Below are 20,056 nucleotides of genomic sequence, written 5' to 3'. Positions count from 1 at the left end.
ACAACGCGACATGGCAGGATTCAATGACGAATGATGCAAAAGTACTAAGATATTTTGAGATTATGCTATGCTGGGTATGCTGTGCCGTCTAGTTACTTGGTATATCAACTACTCCATCTGTTTTAGTTCCCTCGCTTCTACGAAGTCGGCCTCTGTCTTGCTTCTAACTTCATCAACGCTCACGCCCGGCGCAAGCTCAGTAAGAGTAAGAGTACCCTGCTCTCGGTCTACCTCAAAGACGCACTAATTGGGCAGTTAGCAAGGTCACAAGAACCCTAAACAGCACAAAACTTACAAGGTCGGTAATGATGGTGCTGACTACATTTGCGCCCGTTAGAGGCAAAGTGCATTGCTGCACGATCTTGGACGACCCATCCTTGGCGCAGTGCTCGGTTGCAACGACAATCTTGGTGTTGTCGGGGTTGGCTACCAAATCCATCGCTCCGCCCATGCCCTTGAAAACCTTTCCAGGAATCATGTAGTTAGCCAGATCACCGACTGCGCTGACTTGCAGGGCCTGTAATTGTCAGCAATGGAAATGAAATAGGAAGAATTGCGCAACTTACACCAAGGATTGACACATCGACGTGTCCACCCCGAATCATGCCGAAAGACTCGGCCGAGTCAAATACTGATGCTCCAGGCACAAGTGTGACTGTTTCTTTTCCAGCGTTGATGATATCACTAAACTGTTAGCAGAGTTCAAAAAAGGGACAAAAGACATACGCATCAACTTCATCCTTTGTAGGATAAGCACCCATTCCGAGGATACCGTTCTCAGACTGGATATGTACAGTCGAGTCGGCGGGTAAGAACGAAACGGCCAGCGTCGGGATTCCCACCCCCAAGTTGACATAGTACCCAGGCTTGAGTTCCTTTGCAGCTCGTCTTGCGATGCGGTTTCTTCGCTCTTGCGCTTCATTTGTAGCCTTTGGTGGTCCATCCTGACCCTCCTCTCTCAACTTGAGAACCTCGATATTCTTCTCGGCGGTGGCGGGAACGATTCGGTCGACGAAAATTCCGGGGAGGTTAACATCGTTGGGGTCGATTTCGCCAACTTCGACAATGTTCTCGGCCTCGACGATGGTGAGCTTTGCGGCCTTGGCCATGAGGGGTCCGAATGACTTTGTCGCATATCTGATCTATTAGCAGGGAAAGATGATTAAAGGTGTCAGACATACCGGAAGACACAGTTGCCATCCTTGTCTGCTTTCCAAGCTCGCATGATCGCGACGTCGCCTTCAATTGCATGCTCCATCAAGAACGTTCGACCATTGAACTCGCGGGTTTCTCGCTTTCGGCCTTTTTCGACAACGGCGCCAGACTTGTCTAGTCGCACAGGGATTTCGCCATCTTGCAAGAGGGTGTCTAACTTATTAGCTTGGTCATTGTGATCCTGACGATCGACTTACGAGCTGCTGTTGGTGTAAAGAATGCAGGAATGCCTGCGCCACCAGCTCGAATGCGCTCAGCCAATGTGCCTTGAGGACAAAGCTCAATTGCCAATTCGCCAGTCAAATACTTCTTCTCCAACACCTTGTTGTTTCCAAGGTACGACAGGATCAAGCGATCGACCTGACCAGCGCTGGTAAGGACTGCCAGGCCACCCTTGCCTTCCACTCCGGCGTTATTCGACACAGCAGTCAACGAGTGAAGTGAATCGCGACCCCTGCGGTTGATCGCATTGATCAGTGTATCAGCCACGCCGCAGAGTCCAAACCCAGAACTCAACAAAGTTGAGCCACTCTTGATATCCGCAACCGCTGCATCCGCGTCCTTGAAAAGCTTAGATTGTCCTCGTACCGACAGCGCCACTCTCGTTGTGCTGAATTGGCGGCTTGTGAAGCTGCTTCCCCAAGTCATGGGCCGCACCCGTTGGAATCTTAATAGCTTCGACATTATTGCAGTGTGCTGTGGTTTGTTCTCGTTGTCATGATGAACGGCTCATGATAGTTTAAAGAGGATTCGGTCGTAATAGTAGGGCCGAGAGTTGCGACGATCGGCGACAGAATTGGATCCGAGAGGACGTCATTGTCGGTGGAAGAACTGGTGCCGACCCACGGTCATCGGACCCTGAATAGTAGAAGCAGCAGCTGTCAGCTGTAAGTGAACAGTATTCTCCATTAATTGAAGCCGCGGCTAATCGTATGTAATTACAATAGCTCGTGTCAAGTCTGCGAGCTTTCGCGCTTGAACGCGTGATGGAAATTCACCGGAGTATAATTGATCCTAGATGATCCGAGGGCGTAGGGTAGGGGATCGGGAAAACGAAATCACCTTGAATAATCGAGAATGAAGTCAATTCCAACATCTGGTGGACCTTGACGTAGGAGACCCGAGAATTCGGGTCAATCATGTCGCTACTATAGTAATAGCATGTATTCCACCTGCATGTCAAGCGCATCCATGATGTGCGTCAATTGACAGTTATCAGGCATTAGTACTTGGCTCACAAACATCACGATCACAAAGTCAATGGCGTCAATGGCGTCAATGGAAACACGTTATTAGTAACAATGTTGAATGTTAAATTAATGTTGGGTATCTAATATATGCTGCTGTCAAATCTCAAATTTCTCCTCCGGCTTAATTATCAAGAGGAACACGACGGAAGCGGTTGGACTCCCATCCATCGATCTCATCAACATGAGTCTCGCGAACAAGTTTGTAGCCACCAATCTTGGGAAGAATGACAGCCCAGACAAGCCAGTAGACAGCACCAGCGGCAAGGATACCAATGCCGACAACACAGTGGATGTAGTAAGGCATGCTCTTGTACTGGTTCTGGCTGGGGTCATCGGGAGCAATGAAAGGGGCAATCACGAGGTACATGTTGCTAAGAAGGAAGAAGACGGTGACGGGCAGAGTAGCCTTAATGGGAGCGTTCCAGTTGTACTTCTCGCGGTGGAGGTAGAGGTGGACGAGACCACCAGCCACAAAAGTGTTGACAATGGCGAGAGGGTAAGAGATGAGGTTGAGGATGAAGTTGTAGGCATCACCAGGGGGAGGAGCAAGGATGACAATGACGCAAATGACCCAGTGCTCGAAAAGACCAGCCAAAGGAGCGTTGAAAGGTCGGTTGCTAGCCCAGAGACGGGAGAAGGGCAGAATACCCTCGCGACCAAGCTCCTGAACGAGACGACCCTGAGAGAAGATAACACTCAAGACGTTTCCGAAGGCAGACAGAGCGACAAAGACAGACATGGCGCGCTCGGCAGCAGGACCCATAACGTTGCGGAAGAGAGAAGCAGCGACAAGACGTTCTGAGGCAATGATCTCGGCCTTGGGAACAGCGGCAAAGTAGGCGATGTTGACGAGGATGTAAATGATCGACACAGAGATGATGGCGGTAGGAGCAGCGATCTTGAGAGTGCGCACAGGATTGCGAGTCTCGCTGAGAGCATAGTTGGCGTTGCTGTAACCGACGAAACTCCAGATGACGTTGTACAGGGCAGTGACAACACCGTATGCGCTTCCAGTGGTGCCCTCGAAAGCGCGGCTCAGGTTGTCGGGCTTCTCGTCAATCTTGAGGTGACCGCCAAGAGCGACGAAACCGCAGATGATCATGATGAAGACAATGAACAGCTTGATGAATCCGAGGGCGTTTTGGAGACGAAGACCCCACTTGAGAGCGCAGCCGTGGATGAGGAAAGCAGTTGTGATGCAAGCCAGACCAATAGCACGCTGGTTCCATCGATCGACCTCCTTGTTTGCAGCGTGGAGGATGTACTCGCCAAAGACGACAGAGTTACCAGAGGCCCAACCCATGAGAAGAATGTAGGAAGCGTAAATTCCGGTGACGAGGAATTTGGGCTTGCGGTAAATGAACTCGAGGTAGTTCTTCTCACCACCATTCTTGGGGATGCCAGTTCCCCATTCAAGGTAGACGGCGGTACCAGCGGCGGCGATAAGGGAACCTACGACCCAGATGATGAGGGCCAGACCGGGACTTCCGAGAAGGGCGAGGATGGATCCAGGAGTCGCAAAGATACCGGTACCGATGACCCGGTTGAAGATGAGCATAGATGCGCTCAGAACACCAATCTGGCGCTTGGCGTCGGCGGCATGCTGAAGGCGACCTGGTCAAAGTTAGAAGAATCCAGTGTACAGACTGTAATTCTTAACGTACCCTCTTCTGTGTCAGAGCCAGAGCCGACATAGTTGGTCTTGTTGGCCTCGGGTGCGAGACCCTTGAGATCGTCTTTGCTCATGATTACAAGACTGTAATGTAGATCAGGCAGTCTAGAAAGGATACAGAACTTGATGAACTAGAGAAGAGCAGCAGTATTGAGAAGGGGGCGCGTCTCCTTTAATAAGAGAGGACTCCATCACGAATACCAGTCAGTACGGAGTACCCCGTTCCTAACCATCCCCATGGGAAGGGAAGGCAAAATTAGGAAAACTCGTCGTATCCACCAACCGGCGGAGCCTCCTTGATCCTCAAAAGTCTAGAAGGCGATGCAGAAAAAGGCAAAGCCAAGACGAGGGATCAAATTAGAGTAAGAAACGGTTCGGGCCTGAATCGTGCCATTTTGCGGTGAAGGAGCGAATAAGCGCTCGAGAATTGTTGGTTGAAAGGTTTGCTTGCACGGTCTTGGGACTTGGGAAGGAAGCTAATGTGTCATGAAAATCTCTGCAGTTGAAGCTTTTCGACATTCTAAAGTGACTAGGACGATGACGCGATCTGAGGTGATCGCACGCTTATTTCCTTACAACCAATAAAAGCCTCTAAAATCACAAACTCTTACCCACTCTGGACATTTTAATGGCATGGATCTTTTGAGTCTTGCCGGGCAATGGACCGGTTTAGTGAACAGAACCCGACCTTATGGGTTCCCGATTCAATTTAACCTCCCTTCAAGGCTCTTTTGGAGAGGTTCCATTGTTTTAACTATCTTCTATTCTTGGAGGGTAATGGCAATTGATCTGACATGTTGTTTTTTGTCAAAACTCCCCGTGGATCCTCGTCTTCGGCTGTCCGGCTGAGTGGGTTAACTGGGGTGAACAGGAGTTGCATGAGCTGAACTTGATCATGGCAATCACAGTACCAATCAATGTCAAACACAACTTTCTCAACTGGTGTTTCAATAGACCACTGATTGTCATGCTATATGGTGTGATATCGTGACATGCTTGCTCATTCAAACGTCCCAATAGTATTCAGGCGTATGACTGACGACAGGGATCGACTACGCCTCAGCACACCTTGATCACCAATCTCACCACGCTCGACACGGGCTTGCCTCTCTCCGTAAGGCTGGACTCCCCGAGAACCCCTGGTCTCGATCGAGATGTCTTCACCTATAGACTACTGCATGCAGACCGCGGGATGGCGAGTCGGACAAGGTGTGGGAGAACATCGCCATCCTCGACTTGAACCACGCAGCCGTGGCATGTCTTGTCAATGGACTCACCTGCCTGATCATACTTAGTCACCTTTTCCCGGCCTGTTGGTTCCTAAGCTTTACCTAATGTCGTGATCACTTGGTCTACTCGTGAGACAAGATTTGTTGACTGCATCGAAGAGGTGCTCAGCACAAGCCAGCGTGGCAGCAACTATAGTTTTCATGAGTCTCTGACTCCATGCCGAGGAAGGATGCTTTCCCTAGGCTTCTTCATAGTTTGAGTACTTGGCATCTAATTCCAACTGCCTATTCTGTATACTCAAGTCCGTGAATGTGGTTGCCAAGCTGAACTGGAATATAGATCATAACGGTCACCACAATTCGCCATTAAGCCACTGTATGGGATCATCAATGCTGTCGTAAAAGTCCCATGTTAGTGTTGTGGCAAAATACGACAAAGCTCAGTTCAATAACTTTCACAAGAGATATACAAAGCATGTACACTTACAACGAATCTATAGTTCACCAAATAAAGAAACTATCAATTTCTACCCTCGGTATAGTCGACGCTACTGTACAATTGACAACTTGGCTACCTTTGTGGCGTTGGCTTGGAGAAGTCCCTAAATGATCTACCGGCCACTAAAGCCACTGGCGTCAAAGGCGTCATTTTCCAGCAGAAGAATTTTCTTTCCCTGTTTCCATCCTTCCATAGGTAAGATTGATACAGCTGTTAACCCGCGGATAAGCTGTATTAGGCCGTTTACTCGAGCCGAGATCAACTCCTCTATGAGCGCAATCTCTTGGCCCTTGTGAAGACAAGGTAATTCCTATAAGCCTGGCAAAGACAATCTCATGTGCATCGCAGCAAGATGTCAACTCGCGACAGGCTACCTCGATCTCAGGGTATCAGAAAAATTGGCCGCTGTTAGCCTAAGAGACGAAATTAGTGGGCCACAATATGCCCTTTAGACTGTAGCTCTTAGACTATTTATTTTTATAACCTAAGACTTAGGAGGTCATTTTTTCTGCTTCCCACTAGCTCAATATCACTCTTGACCCTTTGCTTGACTTTGACCGTGGAAAGCCGCGCTGGAACTCCAGGTCCACCGCGGCTAAAGAGGATCCCATGTGAACGCGTCTAGACTTTCACCAGGAACCAGCTGTTCTCACAATCCACTTCAGAGTATGTAAATACTACTACTCCATAATCCCCATAGATCTGTCTAGACTCTTACTATCCGGTTGGAGCGGCGGGCTAGTGACTGTCTTCCAAGCGACGTTCCCGGTGCCCCGGTTTCGGCCCGTTATGGTCCAAGATGCTTGCTTAGGAGGTAGCTACGGCGAGCTTTGGTTACTAATACGGTGTATTATCTTGATAGAGACCTTGAGATGATTGTTTGCAGAGTGTTTGGCATCTGTGTGCGGGACTGCTTACCTACCAGACACCTGTCTCACTGGAAACCTGCCAACGTACGTCAAAGAAAGACTCATGATGCCAACTGGTGGAATATCTGCCAATACTAAGTGTTTGAGATATTGTCAACCTATTGGTTTCGTCCTGCGGCAACATGTTATGACTGTTCTTCGTGCTTAGAGTTTGTCCGCCGGAGATTCTGTAGTTGCGTGGTCCACCGTGTATAGGGTAAGTCCATCGTGGTGAGGACAACTGCCATATGACTGGTCGCGTCCGTTATCAACACATATATATATCATTATGGACAGAGTTATGGTGCTTTCCGTTCAATTCTATCCATTCATACGTTATCTGTATATAATATTGATGATGGTGGTAAGGGGTTCGCCATCCACATATTCACAACCACTCATGCTGGTGTAGCAACGCTGGCATGATGTTGTCAATCATCCGGAATCGTAAGAGTGTCCTCTGGAAGCCAAATACGGTTATAGATATACTGATTCAAACCTTTGAGAAAGTCAGGAAGCAATGCTGTTAGTTATATTCGGTTAGCTGTTTCTGGAAATCCAGTTCTATCAACAACACTCATCATGACTGAGGAGAGCGTGCAAGAGTAATGTGGATTATCACCCAATGGACTGGGCTCAATCATGACATACATGCTGTAAGATTAGCTAGTAAGGGAGGATGGTAAAATTCTAAATAGCTCAAAAGCCAGATACTTCAACAAGACGACTGCCGCCATGGTCTTATCATCATGATCCAGCTAGCTTGATAGAGCATCCATGGGTGCCGGTAAATTCACAATTGCAAGTGCATTGAAGATCCGCATCGCGGTATGTTCATCGCGTAGACAACCTACAATTGTATTCTTCTGTAGAGTATTGATAAAAGTCGCAAAGGTTTGGGGGTGTTTTGTCGTAGGTATCATGACACAACAAACCGTTGATTGAAGCCCCACATCTTGATGCACTTGATACGACATCAATTGCCTCAGCCACAGTCAACACCAATTCAATTGATTGACTATGAGATATTGTAGGCTTGAAGTGTGTATCAACGTTGGGCGATAACGTATGCAGAATTGGGTATTGGTCCATCATGCGCTGGGTGGCTATTCACTGACGACAAGCGAGAGGTCAATGCATCCGTAGACACAAACGGTTCAAAGCAAATCCGCATATAGGTACGCAGAGTAGCAATCAAGGTAACGCAAGCAAAGAGTTGGAATCAAATAAAACAAGAAGCAGTCAGCAGTTTGGATTATAACCAGTGGCTGATCTGATTGTGGCGTTGCAGCCCCCAATCGTTCCTTTCACAATTCACCTTCCTTATCCAACGCGTTGCTAGTCAACCTTACCTTACGCGCCCACGCTTCAATTTGCGACCAACATCTACAGTGACGCAATAGCGCACCCACTGCAGCTGGACCTGGAATAGGAACCAAAGCCCGACACGCAAAGCCACGACAAAAGTCAACCGGCGCTTTGCAATACTGTGTTTTATCGTTATGGTATCGCCCCCAAAAGGTATTAATTCTCCTCTCCGTCTTATCGGCTAAACAGTTGTCGCTGACTACCTATCAGATCCATACGCTTTCCCTACTTCGCCCCCGGCGACCCGAGACGCCATGCGCCCAGCTACTCCCACTAAAGAAGGCAGCCTCGCTCGCCGCGAAAAGCCTGACAACACAAATGCTTCTGCTACTGTGAGACCCGGTACGCCTCGAACCGCTACTCCTCGAACCGGCACTCCGAAAGCTGGTACCCCTCGAACAGTCGGGAATCAAAAGTTCAGCACACCAAAGACTACACCCGGGGAGAAGAAAGCCGTCACCAAAGAAGCTCCAGCTGAAAGCCGCCCTGCGGAACGCGGTGAGCCTGAAAAGAACGGCGATAAGGCGCAGCCCAACGGAGATGCGACCGGACGAGTCGATCCCGGTTATAAGGAAGACGTAGAGATCGACTCCTTCATCGATCACCGCATCGACGAGGCTAATTCCACCGTCGACATCCGGGTTCTGTGGGAAGGCGGAGAAACAACATGGGAGACAGAATGGAGTCTACAAGAACAGGTCCCTGCGCTTGTCTTCCAGTACTGGGACAAGGTCGGCGGCCGCGATGCTGCCACCAAACTAGAAGTCTACCATGTCTTCAAGATTCTCAGGCGCGACACCAGTAGCCGAGCCAAGAAGTATGAAGTGCAATGGGTCGGTTACAAGCGCGCAGATTCGACCGTCGAGAAGGAGGAGTTCCTGCGTAACATTGCCCCTGCTGAGCTGGAGAAGTTCCAGGCCAAAGAGTTGGTCAGCGGTGCTTCCAACGATAAGCGCAGAGGCGCTGCCCGTGGTCCTGGCCGACCTCGCAAGAAGGCCCGCGTTGATGAGGATTAGGAGCTTTTTCATTTGTTTACGAATTTTCGAATGGCGCGCATGTAGATGACTGGTGAACGAACACGATGGTTAATGGGATTTGTTGTATTCAATAGTTCAATACATTTCGTCTAATCTAGTCTGTCCTGCTGTGCTCTTCCTTGGCCTTGACAAGAGGCCAATGGCCGTGATCCTCCTTGTATGCCATGGCGGTAAACTGCGCAATCACGAACACCCAATACAAGTTGTATGCAAGAACAGATCCGTATGTGGCGGAGTTGTTCCATCCAACAACAGCATTCAGGATAGCCCAGCCTCCTCCGCCGTTGAGTTGGGGGTTGCAGCACTGAGTTGTCAGCTGGGGTTTTGGGGGAAGATATGAGCTACTCACGTTGACGTGCCAGATGCTTCGGTCAATATCGTACGATCCAGGACCATCGCCGAGCTCCGCGGCATCTCCGCCGACAACCTTGTTCCACTGTTGCTGCTCAAAAAGCCAGATAGCGCGGGAGAACAAGCCTGCTGCGACAAGGTACAGAAGACAGGTTGAAGCGACGAGGAAATACTGTAGCTTTGCAGATGATCCGCCCCTTTAGACTAGGTTAGGGAAAAATTTGAGAAGCTCGCCTAAAGCCAGAACTTACCGGTAGAGAGCATATCCAACGAGACCGCCCAGTGTCAAACCCAGAATAACGGGCAGAGGTACAGCTGAAGCGGGCGCAGAGAATGAAACGCCCGCAACGAAGACAATACCCTCAATACCCTCGCGAAGAACGGTAATACAGGGCAATACAAACATGGCATACTTCTCGAATAGGTTGATCAGCCAAGCCCTTTTTCCGTGACCAGCTACTACAGGCTCCTCAATGGCCTTGGACAGCTTGGCTCGCCATTTATCCTCCATCTTTCCGACGCGCAACAAAGCGCCGCCCATGATGGTAATGATTATGGCTGAAATGAGCGAAAAGACGCCTTCATAGTAGTACTCATGGTCTGCCCAGGTGTCACTTCCTAGGATATAGAATGTGCCAATGATGATACCAGATGCAATAGCGCAGACTGCGAAGCCAGTCGCAGTTCCAGCCCAGACCTATCAATTGGTATTAGCAATGATCAATACATAAAAGGCAATGGTAAACTCACCTGTGTGCGCAGGGTTTTATAAAGGTTAGCATCGCGCTGAGAGCCATCAAGGGTCTGTTTGAGAAAAGCCAGCAGAACAGAGACAATGATGGCTGTTTCGAGAGTCTCTCGAAACACGACGACAAAGACGGGGACCGAGAACAGTTCGAGCATATTGGGCAATGTTGACTTGAGAGATTTGCTATGCTATCGAAAAGATCGGATCAGATAAGAAATAGTCAGATGAGATTATTCCGAGCAACGGCACGCCAAGGCTTTTCCAAAAAAGGCTCGAAATTACCTCGGCCGGTTCAGGACTAACGAGTCACACGATGCCCACTTAGACCCTGAAATGTCGAATCACGCGCTGTTTTTACCTGGTATCAGCTGTTCGCTTGGGTCTTTTTGGAACGAAAACTCTGAAGCCCTTGGTGCATGTCTTATGTATTAAATAACCGTGCAGAAGTGAAAAATTAAGGGTGCCAACGCGACCGACGTCGGATTATCTGATTGATAAGATCCCTGCTTTCTCCACGCTTAATCCGACTCCAAGGTCTTGGGACTGTCTCATCTCATTTCTGATCAGTTCAACAACACAATGAGATTCGGATGGGCTGTGGTTTTTACGCCAGCCGTTTTGGCTGCTACGGTGTCTTATGATTTCACTATTGAATGGGTCAGAGCGGATCCTGACGGGGCATTCGAAAGGCCGACGATTGGGATAAACGGGAAGTGGCCAATTCCCAGGATTGAGGCTAATGTTGGAGATACCGTTTTGGTCAACGCGAGGAATAATCTGGGCAATCAGAGCACATCACTTCATTTCCATGGATTGTTTATGAACGGTTCCAATCATATGGATGGTCCTTCACAGGTTACCCAGTGCGCCATTCGACCTGGCGAGTCTTTTCTTTATAACTTTACGGTATGTGGTCACGATACACTGAAATGAAGCTGAAGCTGATCAAATAGATCACCCAACCCGGGACATATTGGTATCACTCACACACTGAAAGCCAATACCCAGACGGTCTTCGTGGCCCTCTCATCATTCATGACCCAGAGTCACCTTTCAAAGCTCAATATGACGAAGAGATCATCATGACTATCTCAGATTGGTATCACGACCAGATGCAGACTCTAATTCCAGAATTTATGAGAAAGGGAAATCCAACTGGAGCTGAACCAGTTCCTCAGGCTGCTCTCATGAACGAAACGCAGGATCTACAAGTCGTTGTCCAGCCCGGAAAGACATATCTTCTTCGACTGGCCAATATCGGCGCGTTTGCAGGACACTTCTTCTGGATCGAGGGACATAACCTGACTATTGTTGAAGTGGATGGTGCTTATACAAAACCAGCCTCAGCTAATATGATCTACCTATCTGCTGGTCAACGATGCAGTGTTTTGGTTACCACAAAACAAAGTACTTTGGACAACTTTCCCATCGTCTCAAGCATGGATACAGTAAGTTACCTAATCTTTGATTTACTTGGCTGACCATTCAGGATCTATTCGACGTACTCCCCGATGATCTGAACTGGAACGTCACAGGATGGCTCGTATACGATCAACAAAAGGACCTCCCTGAACCGTCCACCGTCTACGAATTCGACCCTTACGACGATATGGATCTCGTACCGTATGATGACATGGCCAGACTTCCTGAACCCAGCAAACATATCGAACTCGACGTTGTTATGGATAACCTGCGTGATGGCGCCAACTATGCCTTCTTCAACAACATCACCTATCGCGCTCCCAAGGTGCCAACTCTGTATACTGCGTTGACCAGCGGAAAAGAGGCGACGAACCCGCAGATCTACGGAACCTACACGCATAGCTTTGTTCTGGAAAAAGATGAGATCGTTCAGATTGTTGTCAACAATAGGGATGACGGACGACATCCATTCCACTTGCACGGTCATCACTTCCAGGTCCTTCACCGAAGCGAAGATGATGTTGGCGACTTCGCTGGATCAGAAGAGTTTGCTGAGACACCGATGAGACGAGATACTGTTGTTGTAAGAGGAAATGGAAATGCGGTGCTTCGATTCAAAGCCGATAACCCAGGTACGTTTGTCGATTGAGTGTTGAGTGTAGGTAGCTAATTGTCAGGTGTCTGGCTGTTTCATTGCCATATCGAATGGCACGTCACTTCTGGTTTGATCGCAACATTCGTCGAAGACCCCCTCGCTTTGCAAGCTTCTCTCGAATTGCCTCAAAACCACCTCGATGCGTGCAAAGCTGGTGGTGTTCCCACCGTTGGTAACGCAGCTGGAAACACCAACCTTCTTGATCTCTCCGGCGAAAACGTCCCTCCACCACGTCTCCCTGAAGGGTATGTTCCAATATCGCTGTTCCAGGATGACCACTAACATCAATAGCTTCACACTCAAAGGAATCGTTGCATTCGCATTCAGCACACTGATGGGTATATTCGGCATTTACACAGTCGCATCATATGGAATGAAAAAGGAAAAAAAGACACCCGAGAGAGCGCCACTGCTCGCCGAAGAAGAGCTCCCGGAGCAGTAGATACACAGAAAATATTATCGCTTGTATATATCCCAACGCCTGACCCCTCCGTACACCTTGCCTTGCCACGTAGAGTACTTTATTTCTTCGGCGCAGGTGGCGGTGCGGTAGGATACTTGGAAGCCTCCCTCAAATGATCCGGTGTGCCCAGAGCCTTCATCTCGCCTCTGTATTCGCGCATTGCGACTTTGCGACCGCAGTTCTTGCAGTAGTGGTTGATGTTTGGTGCGCAATGGCAGATGTATGGACACACAACGCCAAAAAGGGTTCCGAAAAAGAGTGCGGCGGCGTAGACGCTGTACTAGTCAGATAAGCTGTTTTGTGAGATGGAGAGGGAACATACTGTGTCATTCCAGACGCTGATTTCTTGACCTTTGTCTCGGTCTGGTGTTGACAGAACGGGCAGTCGACGGAATCAGCTTGGTCGGCTAATAAATGCAGCGGCGTGACTGTAGGACCGCTTCGCTGCATGGGAGGCTGTTGTTGCATCTGAATCGACATGCCCTCTTGTCCTGCGTACTGCTGTTGCGCAAGACTAGGATGCTGCAGGATTGGAGGCGATTGTGTTCCGTCCCAAGACATTGCGTTCGTGGGTGCAGGCAAAACAGTAGATACGGGTGGTGGGGGACTTGTCTGCGGGCTTGTTTGCGAAGGGTGATATTGATGCGCGGGCTCGATCACGACTTCGGGGAGGTTATCGTCGTTGACGTGTCGCTGTCTGTGAGGAAATGTTAGCAAGTCGCGCGATTGAATAAGGGAGAAGAGAGACAAACTCAATTGCGATCTTCTCGTCCGTAGGCGGTTCAGCACTAGATTTAGCTGTGTATGAAGGAGGCGCGATTGTGTCGCCGTTGACGGGTGTCGAGGAAGTTGCTGGCTTTGACATTTTGAATCGCGAACTGGACGTAGAAATAATTTTTTTGAGGAATGAATCACTGAGGCTGTGAAGAAAAGAACAAAAGTTGGTAAAAGATATTTTGAACAGCTCGCATTCGTGAGTCCGACGGGAATGCGTAAGCTAGGGAACCCTTGCTTGAATCCTTAACTATTTCGTTTGGGCATGGCGCAGTTGATTCCTTCGAAAATGGGGCAGCTCAATAGCGAATCGGCCAACTGGATCAATGGAGCTGGCTGGCTGTGTCGACGATCGAAGAGCTGAATTTGCAGAGGATTGACAAGCTGGACTCCTTGTTGAGCCAGGTTGAAGCTTAGTGCTTATGCGCTAACGGCATTCTGTAGCCGTCCAAGATTAGAGGACCAGCCTTATCGATAAACTTGGTTCTCTCAATCATAGGGCTGAGCAGCTGTTGTGTAGTATCGCCAACGCTCAAAACCTTGTTTGTGAACAAGCGAGCCCAACGAGTTACTATAGTTAACATGGAAACATCTTCGATACTCAATCGAACAAGTAATGAATTGTGTGATCGACACTAGAAGGAGGAGGCGGAGTAGTACAGTTGCAATTGAATCTTTGACCGAATTTTTGATCCCTGTAATAACTTCCCATCTCAAAAACAGCGATTATTGTCGTTCATGTTCAGTCTCTATATGACGTATATGGAATGAACACCGTTTTAAAATGTCGCACAAGGCAGCTCTGTCTTTTGAGACTCGTCTTGTCCAGCCGATCCTGATGAGGCTCCTTAAAGATGACCCTACCTACCCAGTATTGAAAGGCCTTTTGGCACCCTTGCAAGCCTCTTTTCGGTCATTTTGAGGTTCATTTTTTGACCGTTGTAGCTGGGCTAGGTTATCATCAACAACACCGTGTTGAGCCGTATGCGCACCACAGTAAACCGTCCTGAAACTTTGTACGCCACATCCCAGCAACATCGTCATCTGACAAATAGTAGCTGTATAGTCTTGCAACGGTAGAGAAAGCGAGTAGTTCGTCACTAGGAGAGCTCAGAGCGCATCCTGAATATTTCAAAACCAAGCTTGACCCGGAAGAGTATCCATGCGGAGCATTCATCAATCCTTCGAAGGGTTCTCCAAAATACAAGATTTAGAAGTCGTCTGGGTTTATCTCTAAGGTCGCAAATTCACGACACTATCAGTAAACCTTATGTGAACCAAAGTGCAGAGCCCTTGGGGATAGGAACCGTTCTTGCATGACCCAGTCTCGAGTGTTGATAGGTGCGTATAGAACCGGTCTCCGATAGCTTTGGTAATCCAGAGCATATTTTTCTGATAAAGGGCGGTCTTCGATTTCAGAGCCAGAGGTTATTTTTGGAAGTATAGTCTCGGTACTTGGCAGGGTTACGCAAACCATACATCTCGATTCCACTAAAGCTCTCCAATGCTCCATGCGGGTTTGATGAGGAAAGTCATCGACCCCCTGATACTTGGGTTGAAGAGGCAAAAAGCTCTTGGCACCTTTGACAAAACATGATGATTGGCGATGGTACCTATGTACAAGTTGGTTCACTCAACTTGTTTGGGAAGTGAAGTCACAGAAGTATGACGACCCCTGACCTGAACGTCTCTCTCTTTGAGAAAAGACCTAAAAGTGTAAGACGGAAGAATATCCGTCTCTCAATAGTCGTATCTCGTATGCGTATACCGTATGACCCCACCACTGTGACTCGCCGCTAAACTTCTTCCAGTTATTTGGAGCGCCCTGTATTGGACGAAAAGACCTTGTGAACTTACCTATATAACACGGTCGAAGTAGCAGTTGATCATGGAGATATTTCTTTCTTCATGACACGCCATGGATTCTGAAAATAACTTCGGGCCTCATAGTGTAGGCGTTTTCGACTTTACCATTCTCTTTGAGCAGAGCATCTTGTCGCTTCTACCTACTGCATTGTTTCTGCTACTTGTGCCATTTAGACTGTTTATATTGAGGAACAATGAGAAGGCTGTCGTACTTGGGACTTTATTATGGCTAAAATTGGTAAGCACTTGGAACATGTATTTGACTGTGCTAACAGCCCAGGCCACGGCTACCTGTTATGTATGCCTGCAGGTCACTCTGATTGTGCTGTGGTCTCGAGAACGCTCGACAAAGATGGCCATAGCGGAACCAGTCTTGGGATTTATCGAATCGATAGCCCTCATTACACTGATATTTTTTGAACACAAAAACTCCAGGAAGCCTTCCAAGATAATTGGGGGATACCTTGCCGTTACTGTTATTCTCGATATTGCTTTGGTACGCACCTTTTGGATACGGTCGATTTGGGCTATTGCGGCCGTGTTCACTTGCTCCCTCGCACTCAAATCAACTCTTCTGATATTAGAAGAATGGCCCAAACTCTTATTGCGAGAGCAAGACAAGATACGAGAAACCTCTTCAGGTGTCATCAACAGAAGTTTCTTCTGGTGGCTAAACAGTCTCTTCCTTCAAGGGCATCATGGCATTCTCGAAACTGAAGATTTGCAAAACATTGACCCGAAATTTGATACAGATCATGTGTTGAGACCGCTGGAAGAACGATGGTTACGAGGTAGGCTTGGATCAAGTTATCTTTAGTGTTTTCACTAACATCTACAGACCCAAAGAACAGTCAGTTCAGCCTTTTGAAGTGCACATTTCTCGCCTACAAATGGCAGTTCGCAGCAGGCATCCTCCCTCGACTTCTCCACAGTGGCTTCAACTTTGCGCAACCATTTCTTATACAATCCGTCATTATATTTGTTGCCCGTAAGGAAATGTCTGTCGAGATTTCCAGTGGCCTTATCGGAGCGACTGTGCTTATTTATCTGGGCCTCGCAATATCTGGAGCGTGGCACAAGCATCTGTCATTTCAGATGGTCACCATGTACAGAGGTGGACTGATCTCGATGATGTTCAAGAAGACCCTGAGACTCAAAACATCATCCATCAAAGATTCCGCACAAGTCACGCTCATGACAACAGACGTCGAAACAATTGTGGCTGCCGGAGCGTCAGTCCATGACATGTGGGCCAATATGCTTGAGCTTCCAATTGGTATCTATCTACTGCACCGTCAGATAGGTAACCCTAGTCTTCTTGTGCTGGTTCCTACAATCAGTAAGTGACTTCTGGTTCCCAAGTCGTAACCAAGCTGACAATCAAGTTACCACCATTCTGAGCGGAATCATCTCGATATCAATGGAGCCAGCGACAGTGCGTTGGAACGCTATGGTCCAAAAGCGTGTGGGCGAAACATCAAGCATGCTAGACCAGATCAAAGGCATTAAGATGATGGGCTTGACCGATTTCTATTTTCAAACAGTACAGAGTCTGAGGGTGAAGGAGTTGAAGATCTCTGCAAAACTTCGATGGCTACTTGTGCACTTTATCACACTTGGTAAGTTGCCGCTCTCTTTCACTTAGCGTTGCTAACGATTTAGCCACGGTATCTGCGCAAGTAACACCAGTCGTTGTGATACTCTCAGCAATCTACTGGTCCAAGTCGGACGGAGGACTAAGCGTCGCCGAGGCTTTTACGTCATTGTCCTTGGTATCACTCGTCGCGCAACCGCTTATCTCAGTCCTGGTGTCGTTGATGCAGATTGCTGGGGTTTTGGCAGGGTGTGGCAGGATCCAGACATTTCTGTTACTCAAGGAGCAAGATGTCATGACAGCAGAGGTACCTGGAAACGGTCTGGCCGTGGTCATCGATAATGCAAGTTTTTCCACAGACGAAGGAAACGCTCTTCTTACCGATGTTAACATGCGTGTTGTTCATGGAACCATCAATATGATCGTTGGCAAAGTCGGAGGCGGCAAGTCTTCTCTCCTCAAAGCCATCATCGGCGAGAACATACCCTCACAAGGGATCGTCGAAAGAGATGGTTCAGTCGCCTATTGTGATCAAGTGCCATGGCTGCGAAATACAACAATCAGCAAAAACATCGTTGGGCAGTCACAGGTTGACGAGAAATGGCTTGCGACAGTCATACGGTCATGTGCACTTGAAGAGGACCTGGCGCAATTGCCACAGGGCCAAGAGACTATTGTTGGATCCAGAGGAGTGGCTTTGAGTGGTGGGCAGAAGCAGCGAGTTGCTCTCGCTCGTGCTGTTTACTCCCAAAGTGATCTCATTGTTCTTGACGATGTCTTCAGCAGTCTTGACCAAACAACATCTGACACAGTCTTTGATCGACTTCTGGGAGCAGATGGGTTGCTTCGTACAAGGACTGTCATTCTTGCAACCAGTAACGGTAAGTGTTTCCTTTCAACAATGGGTGACCATATTCTGACAATCAGCCCGTTTTCTTTCCTCGGCCGATTATATCACAGTTGTTGAGGAGGGTCGCCTTACTCGCAATCAAATGACATACTCTGATCTCGAACTTGCGGAAACGCTCAGAGCCATTACACCAACCCAACCCACCGAGATCGTTCAGAAGGACATTGCCACGGCTACCCCAACACAAGAGATTGACCTGTCACGAAAGACTGGCGATACAGAATGCTACCGGATTTATGTTCGCTCAATGGGCTGGAAAGTTATCGGCTTTGTGTTTCCTGCCGCTATAACGGGTGCGGTCCTGGAAGCCATGCCTCAGATCTGGCTACGAATCTGGACAGAGAAGGGCGACGGGTCGAAGGATGCCAGATATGTAGGTGGTTACGTGGGACTTGTTGTTGCCTCTATGCTTATGGCTCTTCTCAACATCGGTTACTTCCTCATTGAGGGCGTTGAGAGATCTTCCAACAACCTTCACGAGCAGCTCTTGAAAGCGGTTTGCCGAGCACCATTGCATTTCTTTACAACAACCGAAAATGGTAGCATTTTGAATCGCTTCAGCCAAGATATGTCGCTCATTGATATGTCATTACCATTGGCGTTCTATCTCACGCTGGACTTGACGCTACGCGGTTTGGTCCAAACAGGAGTTGTTGCATCAGGTGCAAGTTATTTTGGGGCCTTTCTCCCAATTTCCTTCCTTGCTCTTTATCTCATCCAGAAATACTATCTGCGTACCTCGAGACAAATGCGTCTTCTCGATCTTGAAGCAAAGACGCCACTCTACACGCAATTCATTGAAATCACGGCAGGATTGTCGACTGTCCGCTCTTTTGGATGGACAGGGGAACTTTTAAACGAGAGTTTCAAGCTACTCAACACATCACAGAAACCATTTTATCTAATGTTCTGCATACAAAGATGGCTCGAGCTGGTACTTGATCTCTTCGTTGCTGGCATGGCAATGTTGCTGGTTACAATTGCGCTACGGATCCCGGGAACCACCAGCGAAGGAGCAATAGGACTCTCCATGGTCAATTTGCTCGGCCTCAACCTCACTCTAACAACTGTGATTGACCAATGGACGACTTTGGAGACGTCCTTAGGAGCTATCGCCAGGCTCAAAGCGTTCATTGGCAGCACACCAAACGAGAACAAGGACGCTGAAAAAGAAATGCCAGATGACTGGCCAGCCGGCAAGATTGAGATTGAGGGAATCACAGCTTCATACAGGTATGCTGATACTACTTAAAGTGACTTTGAGACCTCGCTAAAGATTTCATAGTGACCAGTCGCAACCAGTCCTACATGATATATCTCTGGTTCTCGAACCAGGACAAAAGGTCTGCCTTTGCGGCCGCTCTGCAAGGTACAGCACCATCCCTTTTTTACCGGAAAAAAGCTAACAAGACAGTGGCAAATCTTCCCTCATCCTCTCAATCTTACGGCTTCTCGAACTCCAGACCGGAACCATTCGCATCGATGGCAAGGATCTTACGACGATATCACGCCAATACATTAGATCGCAAATCACAACTATACCTCAAGATCCGGTCAACATTTCAGGTACCATCCGGCAGAACATGGATCCTGAAGAGCTGGTTCAGGCGGATGAGATGCTCATCGCGGCTTTGAAAAAGACGAACCTTTGGTCTATCATTGAAACCCGTGGAGGGTTGGACGCCGATATCTCGGCACTTGGCTTTTCAGTCGGACAGCTTCAACTGTTCTGTCTTGCAAGAGCGTTACTCTCACACTCCAACATTATTCTTCTTGATGAACCATCAAGCAGTGTGGATGACGCCACGACCAAGGAAGTGCGCCAAATCATCCAGCAAGTTATGCACGGCCGAACAATTATCGAAGTTGCGCATCGACTTGATCATGTCACAGACTTTGACATCGTGGTCGTGATGGAAAATGGCAGAATAATTGAAACCGGTGATCCAAGAGATTTACTGACTCGAGATTCTGCCTTGAAAGCGTTGCATGGGTAGACTTTGAAAGGACTCCACTCTAAATCTAGTACTATCTCACACATCTTCACTCAACCAATCGCAACTCAGTTATAATTATTGTACATTACATGCTATTA

The 20,056-nt window shown here is 48.2% G+C and overlaps 7 protein-coding genes across 7 annotated transcripts; 3 read left to right on the top strand and 4 right to left on the bottom strand.

Annotated features, from left to right (window-relative positions):
• Window positions 1-108: 108 nt before the first annotated feature.
• Window positions 109-1,899, bottom strand: FPOAC1_002285 (uncharacterized protein; the record flags this gene model as incomplete). The annotated part of the gene is made up of 6 exons (XM_044846866.1): window positions 109-243; window positions 296-517; window positions 567-684; window positions 727-1,137; window positions 1,182-1,368; window positions 1,413-1,899. The coding sequence occupies 6 exons, from the start codon at window positions 1,897-1,899 to the stop codon at window positions 109-111; spliced, it is 1,560 nt and encodes a 519-aa protein (XP_044712782.1).
• Window positions 1,900-2,586: 687 nt separating this feature from the next.
• On the bottom strand, window positions 2,587-4,211 carry FPOAC1_002284 (uncharacterized protein; the record flags this gene model as incomplete). The annotated part of the gene is made up of 2 exons (XM_044846865.1): window positions 2,587-4,079; window positions 4,130-4,211. 2 exons carry the CDS (start codon window positions 4,209-4,211, stop codon window positions 2,587-2,589), a joined length of 1,575 nt encoding a protein of 524 aa, XP_044712781.1.
• A 4,064-nt stretch (window positions 4,212-8,275) lies between these two features.
• FPOAC1_002283 (uncharacterized protein) lies at window positions 8,276-9,157 on the top strand (the record flags this gene model as incomplete). The annotated part of the gene is made up of 2 exons (XM_044846864.1): window positions 8,276-8,294; window positions 8,352-9,157. 2 exons carry the CDS (start codon window positions 8,276-8,278, stop codon window positions 9,155-9,157), a joined length of 825 nt encoding a protein of 274 aa, XP_044712780.1.
• Window positions 9,158-9,272: 115 nt separating this feature from the next.
• On the bottom strand, window positions 9,273-10,432 carry FPOAC1_002282 (uncharacterized protein; the record flags this gene model as incomplete). Its single annotated transcript, XM_044846863.1, has 4 exons — window positions 9,273-9,482; window positions 9,528-9,726; window positions 9,781-10,226; window positions 10,280-10,432. The coding sequence occupies 4 exons, from the start codon at window positions 10,430-10,432 to the stop codon at window positions 9,273-9,275; spliced, it is 1,008 nt and encodes a 335-aa protein (XP_044712779.1).
• A 424-nt stretch (window positions 10,433-10,856) lies between these two features.
• Window positions 10,857-12,796, top strand: FPOAC1_002281 (uncharacterized protein; the record flags this gene model as incomplete). Its single annotated transcript, XM_044846862.1, has 5 exons — window positions 10,857-11,183; window positions 11,231-11,707; window positions 11,767-12,331; window positions 12,377-12,599; window positions 12,646-12,796. 5 exons carry the CDS (start codon window positions 10,857-10,859, stop codon window positions 12,794-12,796), a joined length of 1,743 nt encoding a protein of 580 aa, XP_044712778.1.
• A 79-nt stretch (window positions 12,797-12,875) lies between these two features.
• Window positions 12,876-13,682, bottom strand: FPOAC1_002280 (uncharacterized protein; the record flags this gene model as incomplete). The annotated part of the gene is made up of 3 exons (XM_044846861.1): window positions 12,876-13,092; window positions 13,140-13,514; window positions 13,570-13,682. 3 exons carry the CDS (start codon window positions 13,680-13,682, stop codon window positions 12,876-12,878), a joined length of 705 nt encoding a protein of 234 aa, XP_044712777.1.
• Window positions 13,683-15,509: 1,827 nt separating this feature from the next.
• Window positions 15,510-19,958, top strand: FPOAC1_002279 (uncharacterized protein; the record flags this gene model as incomplete). Its single annotated transcript, XM_044846860.1, has 8 exons — window positions 15,510-15,695; window positions 15,738-16,248; window positions 16,296-16,796; window positions 16,843-17,076; window positions 17,120-17,932; window positions 17,979-19,194; window positions 19,247-19,330; window positions 19,376-19,958. 8 exons carry the CDS (start codon window positions 15,510-15,512, stop codon window positions 19,956-19,958), a joined length of 4,128 nt encoding a protein of 1,375 aa, XP_044712776.1.
• Between the last annotated feature and the right edge of the window lie 98 nt (window positions 19,959-20,056).

This window comes from Fusarium poae, chromosome 1 (assembly GCF_019609905.1).
Source record: "Fusarium poae strain DAOMC 252244 chromosome 1, whole genome shotgun sequence".
Taxonomy (NCBI): domain Eukaryota; kingdom Fungi; phylum Ascomycota; class Sordariomycetes; order Hypocreales; family Nectriaceae; genus Fusarium; species Fusarium poae.
Note: the sequence above shows the minus strand (reverse complement) of the source record. Positions and strands in the feature narration are given on the sequence as shown.